Below are 24,870 nucleotides of genomic sequence, written 5' to 3' on the forward strand. Positions count from 1 at the left end.
CCAACTACAATGTCGAAGGGTCCAACTTGTTTTCAATCAAGGTGGAGGAGAAGGGGGCTGAAAAAAGATCCAGACCCCCCGATTACCTCATTGATCCCTTGAAGCACTGAAGCCCAGAGCATACGCACTCTAGCGGCTCCTTAAACTCAAGGTGATGTAAAAGGCCAGGTGGACTCAAAAACCGAAACCGAAGAGTGGGTGGTGTTGGGGGGCTGGAGCAGATTCCATAGTTAGACGCACTATTGTCCTCTGTAAATCCTCATTGTAACAAGCGCCCAGAATCATTGCCTTACGCACACGTCGCCCTGACTCCAGAGTTCGGAAAGTGCAGCGACAACAGCCAATGCAAAAAAGTTGCCATAAAGAGACGACAAAATCCCCATCTCCACTTAGCTGGCATCGCCCAAAAATAAATGCAACGCCTCCGAACGGACGATCTCCCATATACTCGCACTCATGCCTCCATCGCTCCCTTGCCCCCTCTGCTTCTGCCTGCCCTGCTCTTGGGAGATCGAGACCCCAACCAGTCGGATGAAACGTCCGTCGCTTCTGCTGCTGCCGTTGCTGTTGCTCCCAGCAAGTTCATTGGCCCGGCTCAAGGCAAGGCGAGCGATGTGCAAAAGGAATTCAAGAAAGAGCCACACAGTGAGAAAATTAACTGGCAAATAATTCTGATTCACAAATAATGGTAAGTAGCTCCATGGGGAAAGAGACCTCACCTCTCATAATTCTGACTGATACAATTAATTAAAGTTTATTGCATTTAGGTGTATTTATATAAATATTTTTACCTCTTTCCAGCTTATTTTGTAAATACAAATTGGTTTCTTTTGTACTCCCTCTATAATAGATCTATACATACACCCTGGATCTGGAATGTTTACATTATCTTGAGTTAATATTATTTCGAGTATATGAATAATTTCCTTGTATCGTGTGAAGGATATTGCCGAAAACTTTCACCAAACATCTGTGCAAATTGTGCGAATCAAAGGTGTTATCTTCCAACTTAATGGGCATAAATTCATGGTTTCAAAAAGGCGAAAAGTTGCCGGCAATGCCCAACCTGCGTCAGCTCGTTTAAAATAAATATTTGGTGCCATTTCAATTAACTAAGGAATACAATGTAAAATACAATATCATCAGCCAACTCTTCTAACAAAGCAGGGCAATGTTTCCACTTTCGTTACCGGCCAGAAAAGCTCGATTTAGGGGCAACACCGCCAGGGAGGTGAGCACGCCGCGGAATGTCTCCGAGCGCAGCTTGGTGATGGAGTTGAAGCCATGCGAGTGGGCCACATCCGCATGGACGCCCACACGGTTGCCAGTGGTGGCGTAGACCAGCGAGGAGCCCACACTCTGCAGGAAGTGGGCCGGCTCTGGGGGAGGCCTATTAAGAATAACAATATTTTTAACTTTAAAAACCATAAATGATAAAAACATCATTGACTCACTTTAGTTGGTAGTGCATAATGCCATCCAGGGCGTGCCAGACGGCCAGGGAATGATCTAGTGCGGAGCTCACCAGGAACTGATCACTCGGCGCGGCCAACTGCAACAGGTCACACTCCATGGGTCGCCAGGAGTTGATCACCATGCCGGTGCGCGTGTCCAGCTGGACAATGCAGCCGGAGGAGAGTCCGGCCGCCAGCCAGTTTCCGGAAGGAGCCACCGCCAAGCAGCGCACCGTGGCATTGGGCAGTGTAGCATTGCACACCCGCCACTCGTTCACGTACTCCATGCTGCGAGCATCGATCATCTTGACGCTGGATTCAGCCGTGCCGGCAATCACCAGTGGCGAGTGTGAGGGCAGACACTTGACCACTGTCACGGCACTGTGTCGTGGCCCATCCAGTATGCCAAGAGGTCTGCCTATAAACGGATCCCACAAATGCACACCCGAATCGCAGGACACCACGTAGCGCAACGACTCAAGGAAGCCCAGGGAGTTGATGGATTTCTTGTGTGCCGTGTAGGTAAACTGGCAGGGTGTCGACTTGCGCCCATCTCCTTCGCTGCGAAGGGACCACAGCTTCACGGTTTTGTCCTTGGAGGCTGACACGAAGCTGTTTTCGTTGTCCAGGGCGTAGATAGCTCGCACAGAGTTGGTGTGACCTACGAAGGATTGAAGCCGAATCTGCTTCAGATTCAGGGCCTGGTTATCCTTTTCGCTTCGTGTTGTCTCATGCCGCCAGTAGGCCAGCCAGTTCCCCTCAAGATGTCGCGTACTAGGCATCTGGTCCAACTTGTACGCCACCATATCTAGCAACTCCACATTGCCCCGGACCACTTGTAATCGGTTGCCCACGATCTGGGTGCCAAAACTGTTAGCAGCCAGCTGGCAAGAGGCGTCCACAGAGTCCTCATCTTGGCCGGAACTTATGCTCGTGGCCAGCTGGACTTTCTTGGGGACACTGCCACTGGGTTGCTCGTGCTCGTGGCACAGGGTCAGCACAAATTCCAAGTTACTCAGCGTCCTCTTCATGATGGCCTCGTCCAAGAAACGCAAAAAGGTCAGATAGGCAGTGTGCGCCAGCTCCGGTCCAAACACGTCTCTAAGCTCCTCCAGGGCGCGTTCCTTTTGGCTTACTCCGCCCGTCAGCGAAAGATTGGCCAGATCACAGGCAAAGTCGTTCGGCAGGCCGAAGGCTTTGTTGAAAATCAGGAAAAACGGGCATATAATCGACTGGCACAGATGCTCGCGGGTCATATCCGATCCCAGGCGCACGCTGAGCGCATAGATAGCGTCCAGGAACTTGCGAGCCAGCAGCGAGCGTCCCAGGTAGCCACTGGGCATGAGCAGATTCGTGGAGCTTAGCAGGCGCAAGATGGGCAGGAGGATGGCGTCGAGCAGAATGTGATGAAGGTTATCCATGAGACTGGAGTCGGTCAGACATGGAATCATGTACTTGAGCAGTTGAAGGGAGCTAATGATGGCGCCCTCCAGACTGCCGGTGATCCGCTTGGAGCAAAGGGCAATCAATTCGCTAATATGCGGGAAATACTGTAGTAGGAGAAAGTTTTCACCGTAGAGAGCTGTAGGTGAGGAGAAAGTTAGAACCAATTCTTAGAACATCAGGGAATCACTTACCCGCGATGGACATGAGACATTCCAGTACTCGAGCCGCACTGCGGTCGCCCACTACCCTGGCATTGGCAATGGTGAAGTAGTTCAGATTCGCCGCCTCAGGGGAGGAGCTGGCACCACCGTCATCCACCTCGGGTAGCAGGTTCTCCTGGCCCACGTAGCATAGCGAAAGGAGTTTCAGAAGATTCCTAGTTATGTATCGCGAGGTGAGCACCGGTCCTAGTCGATGCGAGAGCCACACCAGACTCTCCGCGCTCATTTCGCTGATGCGATTGTTCTGTACAGCCTTGGCCTCCGATAATCGTGAGATGACCGAGGCCTGCAGAGAGTCCATGGCCTCCGCCTCGGTCTCCACCGCCGCAGGTGGAGGCAACTGCTCCACCGCCTGGCTTATTAGCTCGAAGCTGTCAACGCTCTTGCGGGAGCCAATATCGCAGTCGATGGCGCTCAGCTGGAAACTGCGCCGGATGCCACCGGCACTGGGGTGCACTGGAATCTCGATGGTGGGTGAACGGGGTCCAATAGGCGGTGCGGCAAAAGCGGGCGGTGTTTCGCCATCTCGAAGCGAAAGCTTGTCCGGCGAGATCCTGGCCCCATAAATAAGTTCGTTGATAACTTGTTTGTCGGGCGATCCGTCCGACTCCCTCGCTTCCTCTGCACTGGCAGCACTCGTATTCGGTCGCATGTCAAAGGAGTCCACTGACTTGCTCTCCTGACTGGACACTCTATCCTGGTCTTCCTCGAACGTGAAGAGCTCTTCAATGTCGGGCTTGGTCTCTGGTTCGGCTGACGGGTGGATTTCCTCTCCAGCTGCCAGATTGAGATTTTTGCTGGTTCTCCGGCTCCCACCGCTGTGATAGTGATAGCCATTGCCCTGCTCGGGCTCCTTGTAGCCACCGACGGCTTCGATGAGCGGAGCTATAAAGTGCTGGAGGAAACAGCGAAGCCCGAATCTCACAATCAGTCGGAGCAGAAAACTATGGTGGTAGAGCTTCACGGATTTCCGGGACTTGAACGAACTGCTGGCGGAAAAGCGCAGGTGGCCGCCACTGTTGTTGTTGGAGCCTGCATCTTCCGAGGAAGTAACACCCTCCACATCGTACAGCTTGAGCAGCGGCTGGAGCAAATGCTGTTGGGTTTGGGCCACTCCTAAGGCCTGAGCAATGGGGTCGAAAAGATTCCATGCGGTCAGGATTGAGGTGCGTTCGTCGCGCAGCAGGTCGATGACATGGGGCAGCAGGAGTTCCACTGGTGTAAACTGCTCATAGGCAAAGGCCACTGGCTCCAGGAGTCGCTTCACATGGGCACAGCAGGACATGACCTTGCACTCGGCGATTTTCCGCTCGAACAGCACTCTCTGACGATCCATCTCCGTGTACTGGGCGCACTCCTTTCCGCCCTTGCAGCTGAAGTGGGTGTGTAGCTCCAGAAGCACGGAGTTAGCCTCGAAGGCGTGCAGGGATCTCACCAGCGCGTACACTGCCATGTAGTGGCTAGGGAACGGCAGAAAATTGTTGGCAAACATAGGTTCCACCAGCTGCGCCGGGCTCGGTGGATGTGGCAAGCCCTGGTCGTCTTTGGCGGCATCCTCCAGATGCAGCAGCAGTCGCACCACCCGACGTACTGGTTTTGGCAACTCTTGACGGTGCACTTGGGCCACAGTACGACAGGCGGCAAGGCGAGCCTCAAACGAAGCCGTCAAGCCATTTCCCATCAGCAGGGGTCGTAATCGCTGTATGGCGAAGAGCTCTACCATGAGGCACCCGAGCACCTGCAAGTCTCGCTCTCTCCTGGCGGTCAGCAGATGCTGCAGGCAGCTCTTTCTCTCCCTCAGTAGGTTCTTCGACTTGGTAGGGATATCTGCACCGCTGGCGAATAGCTGGTTTGTAAACGAGTGGTCCGCCGAGTTTTGCTCGAACATGAGATCGCTGCTGATCATCTTCTCCTCGGGGTTGGCCGATGCGCTCTGTTGTGGAAAGGTCCGCGCATAGAACGACTCCAGAGTTTCCAGATTTTGCAAAAGCAACGTCGGGCTATAGTTTTCGGGAAGTTCAATAAAGTTGGTAATCGCATAGAAGTTGGAGGCCGATGCTGAACTGCTTGATCCATCGTCGGCGGGTCGCAACGAGAGGCGGGGAGAGCCGGAGGCGATGTCCGTGTGCAGGTTTTCCGTGCTCTTGGCCAGACGCTTCGTGGGACTGGCGTACACCTGGCTTAGTCGGGGGGCGGTCTTATTGAACCAGGGAGTGGTGTATCGTCGCGGGGGATGCGCCTGAGCGAATAGCTGGACGATGCCCCGCTGGGTGAGATTCCTATGCTGATCCACCAGGGTGAGACAGACATTCTTAGACTTTACTGCCGCCTTTCCGCTTAGTTTGTACCTGAGACAGGAAAGGGTGTGTTAAAATAAGTAACTAAAACATACACAGGATCTTGTCGGTTCAAGATCTTACCCAAAATTGAGATCAATCCAATGATGCAGTCGTTCACTGACGTATTGGGATTCGAGAGCCTCGCGGTGCTTGCAGATAAAATCCTCGGGACAGGTGGCCCAGGCAGGCAGCTCCAAGTCCGGCAAGTCCTCGTGGATACTTTTAAAGATCATAGGATCCGAGTAGAACTCTGGAATGCACTCATCCGGCGTCCACTCCTGCAAGCGCTGTATGGAGACGGGATACTCCGCTGGGACCCAGATGGGACGTACATGGGCGCACAAAATGGCCTGTGGTGTTCTCCTGGCCATGTACACAAAGTAGGTGATCTCGGAGAGAAAGTCCGAAACATGGTGAGGCGCTTGATCGCCAATTGGTGGATAATTAGCATCTCCAGTGCCGTGCTGACTCGCTTGGGCGTACATAAGATCCAGATGAACATCGCCCTTGTTTAAACGGTACTTGCTCTTGGTCAAGTCCCGCCAGTTGGCCCCATTGCGTCCACTGAAGTCGGTGACCCAGGGCATAATGTGGTGGTGGGCCGCATTGGTGAGACTCCGTCCGCATGCGTTGTTCAGGATGGTTAGGTAATCGAAGTTGGACAGCTGGCCGTTGCACCACATTTCGGAATATTCCCGGAGATTGAAGTGGGCGGGGTCGTAGGCGAGGCGCAAGTCGAAAATGGTACTGCTGGAGGGCAGCCTGTGGGTCTGGTGGTCAACCTGATCCCCTAACTCCTCGCTGGCTAGTGGCGTCATTGGTGAAATGTCGTCCACAGCGGGATCCTCCTCCAAAAGGTTGCACTGCAGGCGAGGTAAGACCTGCAGCCAGAGATTCTCGCGAAGGACGATGTGTTGCAGCCTGAGATCGCCAAGGAAGAGCCCCTGTGCCTGCAGGTGCTTTGTCAACTGCAGGATTTGGTAGATAACGAAGAGCGTCTTGTTGTAACCCTTTCCCAACAACGCTGGGCTGAAAGTGATGCAGTCGTAGAGGCTGCACTCGAGGGCCGGGGGATAGAAGAATACACTGAAGTGCGTGGAGGTCTCGATGGCCACTAGAGCCGGCAAGATGTTGGCATGACACTCGGACATCGTAACGTCGGACATTGGCGAGTTCCCATCGCCAACCCGCTCTCGGTCCACTTGACAATGAAGCACTGGACAATGGTAGACGCGTTGGATAAGCTCTTTTAAGACCGCATCATGGGGCTGCAGCTGTCCATGGCCAGGAGTTGGCTTTGTGGCGCTCGCAGATAGAGTTCCTCTGCACAGCTTTATATGGGCCCCGCTGTATTTCCTGTAGGCCTCCTCCCACAGCTGCTTGAAGTTATTGTTTGCAACAAACGACACGGCCTGCGAGTAGGAGAGGGGAAGTTCTGTAGAGGATCCATCCCCATTGACCTTGGGCAACGGGTACACCTTGCTCTGTGGCTGCTTGCGGTACGTTTGCACTAGGATGCGTGTCCACGGATGCTCTAGTTGGCCAGTGGGGTGTGCCCTGCGGTCGAGAAAAGGCCAGCTTGTGAAATGAGTCAGCTTCCGATGCTTCTCGAGCGACTGCAGCCAGGACTTGTCACAGACCAGCTGGTAGCGTCCCTCGACGCCAGTTTCGCACACATGCTGCGGATCCACTCCAATCTCTGGCCAAATCAGCTCGCTTTCGCCCATTTTTCGTCTGCCCCTCAGAAAAGGGTTGTCCACTGGAAACTTGATGAAGCTGTTTTCTGCTTCGCGCTATCGTGCTCTCCCAGTGCCGTTCACATTTTATAATTGGGCGTGCCTCGATGTGTCTCTGTCATAAGAGCTTTGTTTAAATCTACCCGATTAATAAGCACTTTTAAGAGTTTTATGTTATCTTATCAAATAACACTGCGAGTTTTTTCGCAAATCAGCTGTTTCTTATCGATAACAAGATGGTGCTACTAGATTAGCCTTTTCTTGGCTGTAATCGAAAGAGCTATGAAGAAAAACTTAATAGCTTTTTTTTATTATTTACTGTATAATTAATTTTATTAAATTAATCGCAGGTATAGTTATTCTTTATGCATGTTTTAAATGTTTCAGCATAAGCTTAAAAATCTATTTATTTAGTTTAACGGTAGTTTATAGGTTTAACTTGCCATCTCTAGCATGTAATATACATAGACTTAAAACCGATAGTCATGTCAACAAGCAATAGATGGCGCCATATAACCACTATCAAAATAAAATGTTAAAATTATGATATATTTTTTATATACTTCAAGAAAATATTAAAACATACAAAAGCAAATGAAAATATCGATAAATATGTAGTGCGTATGTATAATTCACTTCCATATTTAATATTTATTTTTTTATGTTAAATGTTTGTTATTAAAAATAATTTTAATAATTTTCATTTCCACAGAAAGTTAAAGGCATACAAAAGTTCTATTTGTATTTGCCACTGCTGAGCAAACACTTTCAACCGATGTCAACACCTTCCCGGCAGGCCATAAACCAATGGCATGCGACTCATGTGAGATACACTTGACCGATAATAATCTCGATTTTAATAAACATACATACATATGCACGTACATATTTTGAGAATTCGGGTAATCAGACAATCCAAATCTGCAAGAAAATATGTACAATGTACATTCTCATTAAGTCTACACCAGTCTTCTTTGAAGCAAACACAGCAATATTAAGCCTTAAGCTTTTTTAAATAAATTTTATAGATAAAAAGTGTTGTTTTTTTCTTTTAAAAAATTATTTATTTATAGTTATTTATCCATTAAAACATCACTATTCAACACGATCAAGTTTTTAAATACTTTGGACAAATAAAAAAAATGTGTTACATTTTTGTTCTTTATTTTTTCTCATTCCGTGTATACTGTCATCATGGAAATTCCCACGCTCCTCTTTCCCTGTTTCATATCTAAGCCCGTCCGAAATCCTAATCTTATCAACGAGGTAGCCAGGTTTGTAATATGCCGCCTGCTTCTCTACCTTTTTTAATGTTTGCGGTCGGCATTTGAAAGAAACTAGAAACAGCATCCGAGCAGAGGCACTTGTTGCCACGGTCGGGAGGTCAAGGTAATGCCATTGTCGCAACGTTTTCTTATTTTTTCCCATATCTGTGATTGTTGAGGCCCGAAATTTATTACAGTTTAAACGCTTCAACTCGCAGATGAGAAACAGTAGCAGTCTTGTGAAAAACTGGTTTCATGTGTCCTAAACGACGAACCTTTCGCAACTCGAGACACTTGGCTTCACTTCCGTTTTGCACAAATTAGCGGGCTTAAACATTGTGTATAAATAACAAAATCACGTGTCAAAGGCTTGTCTCCGGTTTCCAGGTTCACTTGTCCACCAGGCTGTCGTTCGCCAGATGTTATTAGGAAATTCTCCCGAAGTTATTATTTGCAAAGTGCCACTCGACAGTAAATGTTTTTTAATAATGGAAGGGGCTGGGAGGCAGTTACTTAGTTACCCGCTAAAAGTTCTTACCTCTTTTCACACATCCGATGAGCTGAGCACACAAATAAAACGCAAACTCAATTATTACATGTGAATTAAACTGGAACTCAGTATTGGCAGTAGAATGGAATTGTGGAATTTTTCAAATTACTCCCAAAATACCCCACATCTGAACACCGCCACCCTCGCCGCCTTGATTATCGAATGGTGTCCATAAAGCGGCGCACACGACCGCTTGGAGTTCGGAGAGCCTGCCATTATGGCCAATTAAGTTATTAAACACCTTGGTGATGACGCACCCTAAAAACGAACCCCAGTTGGTCGGACTCCCGCCTCCCATAAATCAGTATCAATGGGACTCGCTTGCCAAGATATTTATATGTATATGTTCGCAAATGTGCAATATAGGCGGGATTTTTGAAAAAGAAAACAGCAAATCACATGCCTCAGATTTGACAGCCCTGTTTGTTCGTAGTCGGAGCGGAGATTCCCGCCTGTCCTCCCCGGGACAATCTTATCATATCAGCCGGAACCTTGGTACAAAAGTCGCTTATAAAGACCAAGCCGGCTATAAAGATTAGAACCGATATTATGGTTAGTAGCATTGTAAAAGGCATATTTTAGATAGCTAACTTTACGAATTCCGTTCCGCAGTTTATTTATTTTTATGACCTGCCGCCTCGAATATGGCAATATTGCTCCAAGCCGCCAGAAAAAAACCCAAAGCCCACATTACCCCGTGACCCAAAGTTGGTCGACCTTGGATCAGTTAACCCGCCGTCCACATCCCACCAAAATTAACCAATCCAATCCACGCCAATTAATCCAGCCAAGTACTGCGAGTCTCGTGATTATTTTTATGCCATGCTCGAGTATTTTCCTGTCATCTTCGATGACCCTCGAAAAGTCAATTGGTCCGGCTATTTCCCCCTCTCGAGGGGTTTATTTGTGAAACTATTTTAATTACTTAAGTGTTTGCTTACTGCATTTAACTATTTAACTCAGACCAACATATTCTCGCCTGTTAACCTGTTAAGATTTTGCCTGATTGATTTATTGTGGCTTAAATTGAGCAAAACTCGTTAGAGTCATGTGTCTAAAATCGTACGCGGTTAACAATAGTTTCTCCCCAAAAACGCCGCCACATCGCAAACGGCTTCCTTTGAAAACAATTAGCTCTTGCCTCGAATCCGTATGTGACTATTCATCTTTGGCATTTATAGATCATCTCAAAACGCGATATCTTATCTTGACAGATATAGCCTGTCATTATACCTCAAAATATTTTTAGCTTATATGATCGTATCGTAAAGATTGCATCTGATAATAATCTCTATCCTACTTTTTCTTAAAAACAATCTTACTCTAAAAGTTTATAATGTATTACGTCTTTTTCAATTATAAAAGTTTTATTATTTGATTTGATGCAGTGACTTTTAAAGACTTTTGTCCTTTTTTTAGAAACTGTCATTGAATCCAGAGCCACTTGACTTTGTGTCATTAATTGGTCGAGACACTACGGCTCTTGGGTTCTTTTTAATATGCTGAGCGCCCATGGAATTAAAGGTCTTTGCAGTTATTTGACTCAAAAATCAAATACTTGAAAAAGACGAATTAGCAATGCACTTGAGTTAGATTAAAATATTAAAGTCTTTTCTATATGATTGTTACAAATGAGCAATAATATATTCCTCATATGTCAAACGAATCATGATTAAAGCGTTGCTTTCTTTGGGAATGTATTTTGTGTAATCTTAAATTTAATATGTTCATGAAAGTAAAAGTTAAAATACTATTGAATTTCTTACGATTTTACCTTGTAAACTCACCCTTTAATAGAGTATTTATTTTGATATAAATATTTTTGGCGCCCGCCGCATCCCATTAATGGACATCAAATATAAAAGACTTTCAGGCCGCTTCAATTAATTTGCCGCATAGTATTCATATAAAACGCAGAATATTTCGGTATGCGAGTTAAATATTGAGTCTCCGCCCCGTATACCCTCGTCCGTCCGACTCCCCATGCTGTCCACTTACCAGTTCAAGCTGGTAAAGTTTTTTGGTCATGGACGTTGGAGCCAGTTTTAGCTAGATTTAGACATAACATATATTTACATTTCAGTTGATATATTCAGAATTTTCACATATTTATTTGGGTAAACGTTTCAATTGCAGACTTGTTGCATGGTTCGCTGACTTGGTAAGCTCATATCGGGATGACAAAGCGAAAAACGGGTTTGAAGATCATCCGGATCGGTTAGTTTCGCATATATGGGGGGGGTCCTATGTCTGGAAATGGTATGGCGGGCATATGTGCGTGCGGATAATTGATGGGGGTGCACACATTAATTGAAGATTGTCGCTTTTCATTAACCAAGAGATGGACGACTCCCTGTTTGTCCGTTTGCTTGTGGAATATTTCAAATAACTGAATTATCTAACCATTACTTATAAGCACTTTCCCCGTGATGATCTCCAGCCTGGACAAAGTGTGCCATCGATAAGAATGAAACGTGTGGACTGATAATGGCGACAATACCTTTCAGGGATTTCACATCGAGGGCTCTTGGTAATGGATTAGATTTCCAGAGATAATGGTTGTCTCTATTGCAATACTCCCCTTGGAAACGGATGTGCCGAAATCCCCTGTCTGGACACTTGTGGAACTGTTGCAACTTTGAAGCCCTCTATTGATATAGTATTTCCCAAAAACCGAGTGACAATGACCGGCCATTAAAAGCTCTCGTTAAGCAAATGAATATGGGGTTGTATTTAAAAATATACGCAATTATGGAATGTATATTGAAGCCGCAACTAAGCTGCATTGAACCGCATCTGTAACTGGTTAATTCAGACAACCAAGTAATGTATATTTTCAGAAAAAAAAGCACAAATTTGCGCAAATTAAGGCTGAAACTGAAATCGAAACTGAATCTGAAATGACATTCGAGTGGTCTGGTATGAATACTGATCGTACAATAGAAGTGTCAGGGCGGTTCGAGGTGGTTCACCCGACTTAATCGATAAGCACTCCCTAGTCGCGCGCCGCCAGCTTCCCGCCTCCCATCTGCCACCCCACCCACCTGGTACCACCCCGCCCCGTGTCCCCTTTTATCGCTCGATTTCGCCTTCTGTTTTTTTAGTTGATTTACATTGCATAAAGTCGAAACCCGCCTCTAACCGGTAAACGCCGCTGACTAACTATGTGCAACTACTATTCCGAACACCCTACACAACTCCCCGCAGGGTATATGCGATCGGAGTGCCGCCAATATCTGTGTCAACGTGCCGTAGTCACTCAAAGTCCACTCTTTCCTACATCTTCCACGGAAGGGTAAACAAATATATTTGTTCTTTAACGAGGTCTTTGATATAATCCGGCCAACTTAAGTGTATTAAAGTATATATTTAGTTTCAACAATATATATATCAGAATAAAAAACATATTCGCGTGCGTATAAAAATGTAAATGTTCTTGAAATTTGAGGTATTTTTAAAATATGTATACACATCAAAGTTTTTTGAGGATTTACTTGAGTATCTTATTGCTTCTATAAGATCGTATCTTGAACCACTTTCATCTAGATGCTATATGTATTCTATACAAGAACATATATAATAACAATATCATATATATTATTAAAATAGGTTGTTGAAAATTATACAGTTCTTATCGTTATTTATGGCAGTGATAAGGCTTTTATTGGGGAACAATCTAACATTTAATTTGTCTGCATCTTTCATAAATTACTGCTGATACCAGGTAGTTCCTTTGCCAATAAAGGCAAAAGCATGTTCGCCGTCCATAACTCAACTTCCTAACTTTCATTTTCGAAAAGTGTCGTCTCGTTTAGGCCATGATATTGGCCGATTTTTCTCTGGGTGCAACGGTGAATGGAGTTTCCATCTGGTTGGACCAACTTTGGCACGTTCAGGTTTCGCTAGTTCTAATTTGGAGCAGGGTGCATTGTATTCCACATAGTTTGGCACATAGTCAGTCTGGTAGTTAGACTTTTTTTCTCTATTTTTTGTTGTTTTTGGTTTTAGCCATAAAGTGAGCGCGTGCATGAGGAGACTGCGACGATTGAGCGGAAAACCGTTAAGTATTCAGCACAGAATCGATTAAAACTTGGATAGTGATACCAACTGAAATCGAAATCGGGCCTGAAATGGGCAAATAAAACAAAGTTCCTTGGGTCAGAAGGTATTGTTGTACGAGTATTGTTAAATGGAATGCTCCACGCATGCGGGGACTCGATGGCCGATCGGCCAAGATAGCGACTGTTTTTATGAGGTGCTACGAACACACATCCATCAGTGCAGTTAGAGAAAATATAGGTGTATTATAATGTTAGTTTTATATTAGTACAATCTAGATTAGGGCTTAGATTGGGGGAAATAAAATAAATAATTAATGATTGCTAAGAAGTACTAGTTCCCAATGTTTTAGAGTATTCTAAACACTAATTAGAAGTCTTACTATCTAAAATAAAGTTGACTCACTAAGTAACCCAACTAATTACAATATAATTATCTATCTGAAAAGCTCTCTTGAGATTTTCTCGCTGTGCTGCTCTATTGCGGTCCGCACATTCAGACAAGTGTAACGATCGATTCCTTGTCGATATACACGATCGTTGACTGACCGAACCCGATGGACGGCCCGGTCCGGCCCGTCCCGTCCCGGCGCAGGCGGGCTAATAAAACTCCAGCAAAAGCAGCGCCGGAGCAGCCGAGCGGCGCTTATCGGCGGCTGCTCTCATATAAACTAAAGTCGGCGGGAATAATTTCTCATTTGTAATTTGGCAGGCGGCGTGCGCGGATCGGATCGGAGCAGAACAGAACTCAGCTGAACTGAACAGATCGGACAGAACAGAGATCGGGATCGGGCGATCATTATTTGCTTTACAGTTGTTCTAGTGGGTAAAAACAGAGTGCAGAGTTAAGCCCCAGCGAAACCCCAGTGATCCAAAACTCTTCTCGTCTCCGCGTGCTCCAAGTGCAAAATAATTACAAATCGACATCCATCGAACTTAAAAAAAAAAACAAGAGTGCGCGATCTATAGATCGAAGATTTAAAGGATCCGCCGTTGTCCTTTAACCCGTAACCGTGGCGAAAGAACTGGCCAATTTGTTAACCCAACAGAATAACAATCCCACGATGACTCAACAACCACAATGGGGCATAAGCTTCTCCAAGTGTAAGTGATCAACGAGAAAATAAGGGAGATAAGCCCAAAGAGTATCATAATCCTCGCCAGGTGGTGGTGTCCCACGAGGAAGTCCGTGCTCGTGCCGATCGTTGAACTTGTCGATCGGGCGTCAGTGGGGGTCTCGATTCTTGAGACGTTTAGACCATATTTATTCTATTGGTTAACCTGACCGACATTGACCGACAGCTAGTATACTAAATCCGAAATACGTAGGTGTCTGCTGTATAATGCATTAATGAAAACAATGACAAAACGTTTTCGCCACTTCCGATTCAGTTATGCTTTTTTTCGAGTTTTTCGAGTGTTTGGCTTTTTCGAGTTTTGTGTCTCGCATTTTAAGTTTGTCGCGTTTTTCGGGGGTTTGTTTAGCTTGCGGCTCATCTCTTTAGTTTTGGACCGCATTCTCAATATTCCCGGCATGTGCGAGGCATAATTGATAAATATTTTGCATACGATTTGCATGTCGGCCAGATGTGCCGCGTGGATAGGGTATCATCTGCAGGGTATCGACCGATCGAGCGATTACGATCGTTAAAAAGCGTTAACAGTTATTATGGACTGGCCCGGCCATCCGCCCGTTTATGGCTCCGCCCGTTTCCTCGCCCCATCTCGCTCTGTTCTTTTTTGGGCAAGGTCAATGCAATAAAGAATTCCGACCGCTTCTTTTTTATTTTTATTTTTATTTTTTTTGGATTGGGCAACAAGCATTTCTTTTGTAAGAGAGTACAAAAAACAAAAATACAATCTTGAAGTATATTTATGGACCTCCATAAGCGGGGCATGAGTTCGTTTTTCAATGCAACCTGCTAAAGTGTCGAATAAAAACTCTCGATTTGGTTAATAACTAATTAAGAAACATATTAATTTCTGTAGCTTTCAAAATGATTTAATTTATAATGTTTTTTCTTTACTTGGAGATTATCTTGAAGTGCGATTTGTTAAAAAATGTCTAAAAAAAAGTATTGCCATAAATCACGGGAGGTAAATAGTTCATTAGTTCGTATAATCGCCTAATGGTTCTTCATGCCCGGCGCCCCAGTTGCTCAAAAACTCATTATCATATAGAAAGGGGCCTTTACACGCTTGTAGGCCTATGTAAGTAGTATGCCTATCTCGTATTCCTCAATCAGACATTACACTTGAGGCCCGACCCCTCCGAACCCCAACCGTTGACATAATTTTCGCAAGAGCGCGGAAATGCAAGCAAGCAGAAGAAATGGTGTTTATTTGTGGCGAGCTATCGCCGAGCAGGGCCCTGGACACTGGCCAGAGATTGCCGGACAAAGAGCCACATCGGACCCAGATATGTCATCGAACAGACAGAAGAAATTGTTTTCATTTTCTCATTATTGTCGCGGATATGAATAATTTATGGGAAGGGGGGAAATTAAAATGATATTACAAACATCATTTAATCATCGTTTATTTTTGAAGAGATAAGGAGTGGCCAGAAGAATGTGTTATCTAAACAAAAAATATTTAAGCGATAATTAAACAGAGCTTCCGTCAATTGTCTGTTGTGTAAAACAATTAATGGCCTGGAACCCAGTTGCTAAGTTTCTATCAAACGGCTAACCATTCTATTTAGTTTTTCTATTGCCTGTTTTATGAGGTAACTTGTTTAACACCACAATTGTAATTAACGAAAATTCAAAGTCACAATTGTTTTTAATTTATTATCAATATTCTTAGTTTTTAACACGTTTTTTTCTTTTACTGACATCTGATTATGACGAATTGGCGCTAAAAGCGATTATGCTTTTTTGGAAATACATTTTTCCTGCCTCTTGAAGCTTTCGGCTACGTCTAGATAAGGGCCGTGTTACCATATTTTGATTAAATCTTAACCGGCTTATCGAATGATGGATCTTAACTGGAGTGCGATCGTATATTAACGCCACTAAACGTGATTGGTCGAGTGATATATTGCCTCACTTGGCCGGTCGACGATATGATTAGCACCCATTTACATATAGAGAGCTCCCTCTTGATGTGGTCGGATTATGGGCTTATCAACTTATCACTTTGCAATCATATTAGGTGACTTTTATTTGATACTCTCATAGCGGATCGAATAAATTCTCCCTCAGTTGAATAACTTGTCAAATATTGACATATTGTTAATTTTATCAGCTTCGGCTGCTGGCTTTCTGCAAATTTCAGCCAACAACTGGCAAATATTTATGCTAATTTCAATGTTAATTTGTGGTTAAATAAACTTGGCAGCCGGTGACGTAGGCCGATGGGCCTTTTGCGAAACCTGAGGAGTTTCTCGATCCATTAAAAAGACAAACATGGGGTTTTTTAATTCGGCGTCTATTGGAGTCGAGTGCTTGGATGTGGATTTGAACTTGACGTAGGTGGACTCGTGGCTAAATGTCAACAATAACAACTGGCAAATGGTGGGGAGCGGGTGGTGGTGATCTAATAATATTGTCATGAATTGGAATCTGATTGTGTATTTACCCAAGAACCCGAGCTATTTGCCTCGGATTATTAGCAAAACTTGTTTGCTTGCCGATTCGGTTAGAACACTTTTGGATGAAATGGGTCAATGTTAATCCAGCGCGTGTCCGGAAACTTGATCGATTCAGCCTTCGATCCCAATAAGCCCTACTTGAGGCCTTGATCAATTGATGAGCCCTACAGACAGACTTTGGACCGAGGACAACTCAATCGACCCGCCCACCTCACGGCACAGGTTTATGGGGCTGCGGACCCCGTTTTTCCGCTCCAAGTACTTGAGATTGCGTGAACTGCAATCCAAGTGTTTATCGCAGATCTACCACACTTCTGGGTTATCTTGACGCAATTCCGCTTAACAATTTAATGGCGATATGACCATCATATAAGCTGCCTCAGCCGATCCGCCGTGGGCAGGGCGGGGGTGCCTGGTGATTGATAGCGGGCTCCCATGTGACGACAAGTGTATAGCGCCGCTAATATAGTCACTAATCATGCGGTGTAGGGTGCTCGAACCCAACTCAACCACGGGCCATAAACCCACAAAATTTTCACAGGAAGTTGGCACGAGTGCGGTGCCCTAATCATCAGAATTCTTCAGATGCCATTGAAAAACTTCGTAAACAATAAAATAATTTATAATTAAAGATCATGAATGGAGGAGAAATAAATTTCGATTAAATATATTAGGTGCCATTCCATTTAAAGATTTATAATTAACTCGTTGATTGTAAATTATCTGCACTTAAGAGTAAGTTTTGATTAGAAAGTAAGGGGGGTTCCTATAAATTGTTTAGAATAGGACATGGACCATGGTAACCGAGTTTCTATGAGTTCTTTTGAAACTAATAAATATTAATAGGTTCTTCGACTGATTTACATCAATGGCCCTATAAATGATTTTAAAATATTTGAAATGGAAACGGGTTTGGAACTGAATCAGTCCCTAAAAATACTCATGTGTCATCAGAAATCCAGATCGAAAGTATTCTCAGAAAAGATGGTGACAAATTATAATCATTTTTGGAAAAAGGACTCAATATATCTTCTTCGAAAATAGAGCTATTAAAGGGGAATTTTTAGATGGAATTCACTTCAGTGAGTCCTCTAATTGATATAGTGCCAGGGCAATCAACCACAATTTGAAGTTTATCAGCGCAAATTGATTCGTACCCAATTGACCGACATGAAGAGCCAACTGCCAACCGCCAACCGTCAAACTATTTATTCGCACGCTAACCAAATTAAATAAGTAAATTGCTTAAAAACAGTTTGTGAGACGCAAATCCATTCCGGCTATTAAAACCGCTTGACGCAGTTGACTGTTGACAAATGTTGCTCGACGAGTTAATTAGTGCTTCTGAAGACCCACAGACAGACACCCCCACTTACGTCACACCTGCTCTCGATCTTCTCCTTTGCAGATTTCATACTCCCGCAGCGAGTGATACTGTCCATAATGGGCTTCCTGGCCATCCTGAATGCCTACACGATGCGCGTCTGCCTCTCGCAGGCCATCACGGTGATGGTCATCAAGAAGAACTCCACGGACGACGAAGAGGACCATGCCATCTGTGAGCCCGACGACCTGGACAGCGGCACGAGCGTAAGAGATGTTCATTAATGATCCGTATCCGTAGACTTACCAACAAATAATCTTATAGGAAGGAGGCGAATTCGACTGGTCCGAGGAGTTGCAGGGCCTGATTCTGTCTTCCTTCTACATTGGTTACATCGTCACGCATATTCCCGGCGGCATCCTGGCCGAGAAGTTCGGCGGCAAATGGACCCTGGCCATCGGCATCCTCTCCACCGCTGTGTTCACCATGCTGACACCCCTGGCCATCGACCTGGGAGGCTCCGACTGGCTGATCGTGACTCGTGTCCTTATGGGCCTGGGTGAAGGTACCACCTTCCCCGCCCTCAGTGTCCTTCTGGCCGCCTGGGTGCCGGCCAACGAGCGCGGTAAACTGGGCGCTTTGGTGCTGGGTGGTGGTCAGGTGGGCACCATCATGGGTAACCTGCTGTCCGGCGTGCTGATTGATGCCTACAGCTGGCACTTTGTGTTCTACTTCTTCGGAGGCCTTGGAGTCGTCTGGTTCGTGATCTTCGTAAGTATTTCTCAAGGCATTTAGGGATACCGGGCGTAACCCTTTATCTTGCAGGCCTTCCTGTGCTACAGTGAGCCCACGACCCATCCCTTCATCAAGCCAAGCGAGCGCGAGTATCTCATCAAGGAGATCGGACCCATTAGCCGCAACAAGGACTTGCCCCCCACCCCCTGGAAGGCCATCCTCACAAACCTGCCCATGATCGCGCTGGTCTGCGCCCAGATTGGCCACGATTGGGGCTTCTACATCATGGTTACGGATCTGCCCAAGTACATGTCCGATGTCCTGCAGTTCTCGATCAAGGCCAACGGCCTGTACTCTTCCCTGCCGTACGTGATGATGTGGATCGTGTCCGTGGGCAGTGGCTTCGTGGCTGACTGGATGATCCGTCGCAACATCATGAACACGACCAACACCCGCAAGGTGATGACGGGTATTGCTGCCTTCGGTCCGGCCATTTTCATGGTGGGCGCCTCCTATGCCGGCTGCGACCGCGTCCTTGTCGTCGTTCTCTTCACCATCTGCATGGGTCTCATGGGTGCCTTCTATGCCGGCATGAAACTGAGTCCTCTGGACATGAGTCCCAACTACGCGGGCACTCTGATGGCCATCACCAACGGTATTGGTGCAATTACGGGAGTGATAACGCCGTATCTGGTGGGAGTGATGACACCAGATGTAAGTCCTACTAGAAACCATCTCTTCTTTCGAATATAATCAATTAATTTAAATCCTATAGGCCTCACTGCTGCAGTGGCGCACCGTGTTCTGGGTGGCCTTTGGCGTGCTCTTCGTCACCGCCGTCATCTACTCAATCTGGGCTTCCGGCGAGGTCCAGCCCTTCAACAACGCCCCCATCCAGCCGCGCACCGTGGACTTTGAGGCGCAGGAGCGCAAGCCTCACGGCGAGAAAGACAGGTCTGCTCTGGAGCAGAGCTCTTAAGGGGGATCGCCAACGAAAGTGCCATAACAACTGTACCCTAGTTAAAATGCCGTCGTAGTCCGGAAGACCGTATATATGGTATACGCCATGGCTGCTGTTCAGATTGCTAGTTTTATAGTATTCCCGATCTGGTCGATCAATCGGGCGTCTGGCAGAGACGCCAACTAACTAATATAAGCGAATTTACTTACACTCCCCGAGCGTGCGCCGTGTCCTTCAGTGTGTATTCATGTTAATAGCTACTAGCTAGGATAACGAATCCCTTCTAAGCCCCTCTTCCCCAATATCCCCCATCGCCAAGCACGCAAGGTACTCTCTTAATTATTATTTAGTATTTAAATGAAGCGATTTCACGTTTAAGATTTAGTCTACATGGAGCTCGTATTGCCGCATCGTAAGTCCCATGATGAGATAATTTGTACATTTTAGATTGTTGATCAATGTGTAAAGTGAAATGTTTTTTTAACTGTCCCGTTAAGACATTACTGTTTTTATGACGTTAGTCAAATAAAGTGTATAAAGCAAGTTAACAAATATATAAACATAATTGTTATTAATTAATTCTAGGAGGTAATAATAGGGGGGAGGAAACAAAAATCATACTACATAATGCTATATTGTATAGGTGACCAAAGCAAGATGGAAAACCTTATAGATTTTAGGTCTATAAAGTCCCGATTCTAAATACTTATTAGTATTTTATTTTTTTCATCTTTAAGTGTTAGGAAATAGTTTTAAAATGCCGCATCCCTTAGCTGTCAAATAAAAACTTAAATAGGAAAGGTAAAAAGCTTGCTGAGATTAGTGAAAATTCATCGACATCCGAGTGACCAAAATGCTACCCGCTGTTCAGCAAAAATTGAGTGATATATTCCTTTGTAAGTTATCCATCGAATCAGGATATAACCATCAGGTTCTTAAGCTATTATCCCAGATCTCGAGGTGAAGCAGCGCGTGGTGCTCGTCTGCTTTACCCTTCTGGCCATCATTAATGCCTATACGATGCGACTGTGCCTGGACTTTGCCCTCAACCGAATTGTCCTGGAATGCGGTGGTGTCCGGATGGATCAGGGTGCTCAAATTATTGCGCCAAAGAGCCTGCCTAACTGGCGAGTGGAACTGGCTATGAGGACCAAGCAAACTGAGTTCAATGTCAAGAATCGACTGGAAGCTGGGCAGGAACCAAGAAAACGTGTCCGCAGGAGGACGAGGGGAGGAGTGGAAAAAGTCTCCAGCAAGCCTGCATCAGAGCTCTCCCCAGATAAGGTTACCTGTGCGGAAATGTGGTCCCGGCAAACTCAATCGCTGGTCGTGGTGGCTTTCTACGTCGGTTATATAATAACCCATGTCCCGGGAGGACGATTGGCGGAACAATATGGAGGAAAGTGGGTCCTAGGAGTGGCCATCCTCACTTCGGCGGTGCTGACTCTTCTTACACCGGCTGCAGTGCGTCGGGGTGGCCCCTATATCCTGCTATGTGTCCGTCTTTGTGTTGGGCTTTGCGAGGGCCCCTGTTTTCCGGCGGTGTGCGCCCTCCTGGCTCAGTGGGTACCCGAGCAGGAGCGCGGATTGCTGGCCACTTGTGTCCTCAGCGGTGGAGAGATTGGCATAACCGTGGTGCAGTTGGTCAGCGGACTGGTTCTGGCCGAGCAGGACTGGCCGATAGCTTTCTATCTAGTTGGAAGCGGGGCGATTCTTTGGTTTCTGGGCTTCGTAAGTGAACCACACTAGTTTCAATAGTTTAATCCCATTATTCCACAAACAGGCTCTTGTCTGCTACAGTAAGCCAGACGCGTGTCCCTTTATCCAGGACGATGAACGGGAATACATCAGATCCCATACAAGTGCCGACCTGCTAGTGACAGCCAACAGAGAAGCACCAAACGAAGAAGACAGACCCTTGGAACCTGCCGGCAATGGCGACGCTGATCCTGCTGCGCCTTGGCGCAGTATTCTGACGAGTGGACCGTTATGGGCGCTTGTCTCCGCCTCCTTGCAGCATGACTGGAACAATCAGGAGCTACCCCAGGAGCTGCAGCAGGCCCTCGATGAGGTAAAACGCCATGGCAGTGACGTGTGGAGCGAACTTTCAGCTACCATTGCAGTTGCCGCCCCGCATATCGGTACCTGGGTAGCTTCTCTAAGCAGTGGTCGCCTTAGCGACTTCCTGATCTCCCAGGGCATCCTAAGTCGCACCCAAACTCGTCGCCTCATGTCCTGGCTGGTCTTTGTCTGCGGCTCCATGAACATGCTGCAGGACCAGATAAACGGATCACAGATTTGGAGCGTTCTGGCCATGGCCGCTTATTACGCGGGAATAAAGCTACTGCCCTTGGACATGAGTCCGAACTTCGCCGGCACAGTGATGGGAATATCCGGAGGGCTAGCCGCTCTTCCCGACCTGTTAATGCCCTATTTTCAACAGCTGGAAGCAAATCACCCCGTCGTGGGCAGCGTGAAAGCTGCCCTCTGGATTATCGGCGCCAGCTACATCTCCGGCGATGTGCAGGACTTTAACCAACCCGAACCGCAACAGCGATAAGAACATGGCTTTGGTCTTAGTTTAATCTTACACTTAAACATAAGCTAGAGGTTTTCTTAGGCAACAGATTCTAGTTTACATATGTATCATAATACATTGCGATTTCTATGCTATGTCCTAGGAGCATAAACAAAAACAAGCTTTATATATATGTATATATAAATAACAGGTATGATGGTCGTATTAGCATAGTTGGGTCAGGTTAGCCGGTGTTGGTTGTCGTGGGTGTGGTGTGGTTCTGGTAGTGTTTGTCTCTGTGTATTTAAATGCTCCCAATTTCGATCCTGATCCCATTCATCCCACACTCTACATGCCCTGGGGCATTGCACCGGAGTGGACCATCGCCGAAACGGAGCTCATATCGATACCCAGCTTCTTGGTAACGTTGATCTGCGCAACGGCCGCATTGTGAAGGGAATAGACATGTATTAGCTCCGCCTGGCTCTTTGCATAGAGCAGAGCCTTCTCAAACAGCTCCACTGCCTTCTTTAGGTTCGCCCGCTGCACCTCCACCGTTCCTAGGGTTTCGTAAGCCAACTCGCACTTTGGATCCACTTCAATAGCCTTGTTGAGAAGCTCAACGGCCTTTTCAATGTCTCCTCGCCACTGCAGCATCATAATCGCCTGGTGGACAATCAATGCCGGATTGTTTGGCGCCAACTTCATGGCCTTCTCGTAGTATTGCTGGGCCTGTGGGAACTGTTGCTGATCGGCTAGCACTTGGGCCATTAGGCTGTAGCATTCGACACAGTCGGGGAACTTTTCAATGGCCTGTTCGAAGGAGCGCATCACAGCCTCCAACCGCCGCTGATCGCCGACCAACAGGGATAGTCGGTACTCGGCGTAGCACTGCTGGACGAGCGCGATGGCGTGGTTGGGCGCGAGACGAACCGCCTTGCTGAACTCGACCAGCGCTGGCTCGATCTGCTCGAGCAGCAACAAAATTTGGGCCCGCTGATGGAAAATGTCGGGGTTGTCTGGCTTCAGTCGCTCGGCCTCTTCGAAGTCGGCCAGTCCCTTTTCGCGCTCGTCCAGTTGGATGAACAGGGCAGCCCGCTTTATATACGCATAAGCTCGCAGTGTTGGATCAGCATCACCTGCAAGGAATACCGATTTATTTATAATTTACATAAACAAGCTAATAAACAAATCCTTACCATTGCCGAGAATTGCATCCAAGTCCTGCTTGCTCTCCGTGTAGGAGCCGCACAGCAGGTGGAACGTGCCACGCATGAGCAGGGCCTCCACCTTGTATTGCGCCTCCGCCTCGGAGGACTCGATCTCTTCAGTGCAGGCAGGAATAATGTCATCGAATTGCTCGTTGATGAAACATTGACGAGCCCGAAGGAATCCCTTCAGAGGCGCATCGGACTCCGATTTGGACGGAAGTGGGATGCTCTGCAGCGGATCCGCGATGAATGAACGCATATATGTGTTAACAAAGCAGGCCGAAGGCACCACGGGTACCCTGGTGCGCATACCCTTCTCGGCGGCAACGCGACCTGTTTCCTTCAGCACGCGATCGGCAAACATGATGGTGTTATTGTTTTGGAACATCTCCAGGATGCAGGTGGCGGTAACATCGTCCAAGCACTCAAGCATATTCTTCGTGGCATCGTGGGCGCGAGCACGACGATAGTAGGCCTTCGCATAGCGCGGATTGTATTCCAGGGCCGCCGTACAGTCTTCTTTCACGTTAGACCATTTCTTGAGAACTTCGTAGGCTGCGGCACGGTTCTGGTAGAAGATGGCCATGTCCGTGTTGTGCTCCTTGGGGCATTTTTCGATGGCCTTGTCATAGAATTTGATTGCCTCGTCATACTTTCCATTTCTGTAGCAGTTGTTGCCTTCTATCTTGTAGTTGTTTGCCTCCTTGAGAGGTGTCAGCGGCTCGCCCAGCTCCGCTGATTTCTTACTCTTCTCCAACTCACTGTCCGGCGCAGTGCCATCGATCGACAAAGCCTGTTTCTCGATCTTTCCCTTCCCCCGATTTTGTTCGCTTTGTGTTTTGGATCTGTCGGTTTCTTTTCCGCCCGGTGCCGATGTCCACCTCTTCACCGCGTACGTTCCGAGTCCAATGGCCAGGGGAGTGCCAACGATGAGCGCCAACTGCCATTTGTTCAGTTTGAGAGAGCCAATGTTGAGGGTCATCGCCATAGTGCCGTGCCGGTGTACTCGACTTCTATGTGGTGTGGACTGCAAGGAGAGAAGAGTGGGTCACTATAAGCTGGTTCATCATAAATTGTGTAATACTCCGCTAGCTTATCGCACGGTGCCTTTGGAGCTGCTAAACACCGGGCGGGGGGCACCTAACCCCACATTCCCATTGATTTTTCACACCCCCTCCAAGTGGGAAGCAGCCCATCCCTTTCGGCGGCCATAACTTACACTATTTTTTTCTGAACACTGCTGTGAATTTAGCAAATATGAAACGTTGTTTGGCCTATTTTCAGTTAAAACTTCGAAAACTAATATTCTATTGACGGCCTGCTGATAGTGTTTTCTCAAAAGGTCTGGCAGCACATCCGACCGAAAAGGTCTGGCAACGAAGGGAATAATGTGACTGTGTACCGACAAATGGGAGCTTTCTACAGGAGGGCTCAAGAAAATAGTGCCAAACAAATAT

The 24,870-nt window shown here is 46.7% G+C and overlaps 4 protein-coding genes across 4 annotated transcripts; 2 read left to right on the plus strand and 2 right to left on the minus strand.

Annotated features, from left to right (window-relative positions):
- Positions 1–738: 738 nt before the first annotated feature.
- Positions 739–7,412, minus strand: Wdr81 (WD repeat domain 81). The gene is made up of 4 exons (XM_017250201.3): positions 5,542–7,412; positions 3,092–5,469; positions 1,455–3,036; positions 739–1,390 (listed from the first exon to the last, which is right to left on the minus strand). The coding sequence occupies exons 1-4, from the start codon at positions 7,185–7,187 to the stop codon at positions 1,156–1,158; spliced, it is 5,841 nt and encodes a 1,946-aa protein (XP_017105690.2). The 5' UTR covers positions 7,188–7,412; the 3' UTR covers positions 739–1,155.
- Positions 7,413–13,768: 6,356 nt separating this feature from the next.
- Positions 13,769–20,249, plus strand: dmGlut (Dietary and metabolic glutamate transporter). Its single transcript, XM_017250251.3, has 5 exons — positions 13,769–14,173; positions 18,073–18,254; positions 18,313–18,759; positions 18,814–19,437; positions 19,499–20,249. Exons 1-5 carry the CDS (start codon positions 14,134–14,136, stop codon positions 19,700–19,702), a joined length of 1,497 nt encoding a protein of 498 aa, XP_017105740.2. The 5' UTR covers positions 13,769–14,133; the 3' UTR covers positions 19,703–20,249.
- Positions 20,250–20,428: 179 nt separating this feature from the next.
- Positions 20,429–22,257, plus strand: LOC108131065 (putative inorganic phosphate cotransporter). Its single transcript, XM_043212741.2, has 3 exons — positions 20,429–20,580; positions 20,637–21,415; positions 21,468–22,257. The coding sequence occupies exons 1-3, from the start codon at positions 20,538–20,540 to the stop codon at positions 22,242–22,244; spliced, it is 1,599 nt and encodes a 532-aa protein (XP_043068676.1). The 5' UTR covers positions 20,429–20,537; the 3' UTR covers positions 22,245–22,257.
- Positions 22,254–24,793, minus strand: Tom70 (translocase of outer membrane 70). Its single transcript, XM_017250255.3, has 3 exons — positions 24,633–24,793; positions 23,402–24,440; positions 22,254–23,341 (listed from the first exon to the last, which is right to left on the minus strand). Exons 2-3 carry the CDS (start codon positions 24,399–24,401, stop codon positions 22,551–22,553), a joined length of 1,791 nt encoding a protein of 596 aa, XP_017105744.2. The 5' UTR covers positions 24,402–24,440; positions 24,633–24,793; the 3' UTR covers positions 22,254–22,550.
- Between the last annotated feature and the right edge of the window lie 77 nt (positions 24,794–24,870).

Source organism: Drosophila bipectinata, chromosome 2L, assembly GCF_030179905.1.
Source record: "Drosophila bipectinata strain 14024-0381.07 chromosome 2L, DbipHiC1v2, whole genome shotgun sequence".
Lineage (NCBI taxonomy): Eukaryota > Metazoa > Arthropoda > Insecta > Diptera > Drosophilidae > Drosophila > Drosophila bipectinata.

Bases quoted from the DNA above. Each gene is read 5' to 3' on its own strand.
- Wdr81 (XM_017250201.3), bottom strand. From the start codon at position 7,187: ATGGGCGAAAGCGAGCTGATTTGGCCAGAGATTGGAGTGGATCCGCAG. The intron at 5,470-5,541 runs GTAAGATCTTGA...TTCCTGTCTCAG, and splicing joins TGGATTGATCTCAATTTTGG to GTACAAACTAAGCGGAAAGG. The intron at 1,391-1,454 runs GTGAGTCAATGA...TATTCTTAATAG, and splicing joins ATTATGCACTACCAACTAAA to GCCTCCCCCAGAGCCGGCCC.
- dmGlut (XM_017250251.3), top strand. From the start codon at position 14,134: ATGACTCAACAACCACAATGGGGCATAAGCTTCTCCAAGT. The intron at 18,255-18,312 runs GTAAGAGATGTT...ATAATCTTATAG, and splicing joins ACCTGGACAGCGGCACGAGC to GAAGGAGGCGAATTCGACTG. The intron at 19,438-19,498 runs GTAAGTCCTACT...TAAATCCTATAG, and splicing joins TGGGAGTGATGACACCAGAT to GCCTCACTGCTGCAGTGGCG.
- LOC108131065 (XM_043212741.2), top strand. From the start codon at position 20,538: ATGCTACCCGCTGTTCAGCAAAAATTGAGTGATATATTCCTTT. The intron at 20,581-20,636 runs GTAAGTTATCCA...CTATTATCCCAG, and splicing joins ATTGAGTGATATATTCCTTT to ATCTCGAGGTGAAGCAGCGC. The intron at 21,416-21,467 runs GTAAGTGAACCA...TTCCACAAACAG, and splicing joins TTCTTTGGTTTCTGGGCTTC to GCTCTTGTCTGCTACAGTAA.
- Tom70 (XM_017250255.3), bottom strand. From the start codon at position 24,401: ATGGCGATGACCCTCAACATTGGCTCTCTCAAACTGAACAAATGGCAG. The intron at 23,342-23,401 runs GTAAGGATTTGT...TATTCCTTGCAG, and splicing joins GGATGCAATTCTCGGCAATG to GTGATGCTGATCCAACACTG.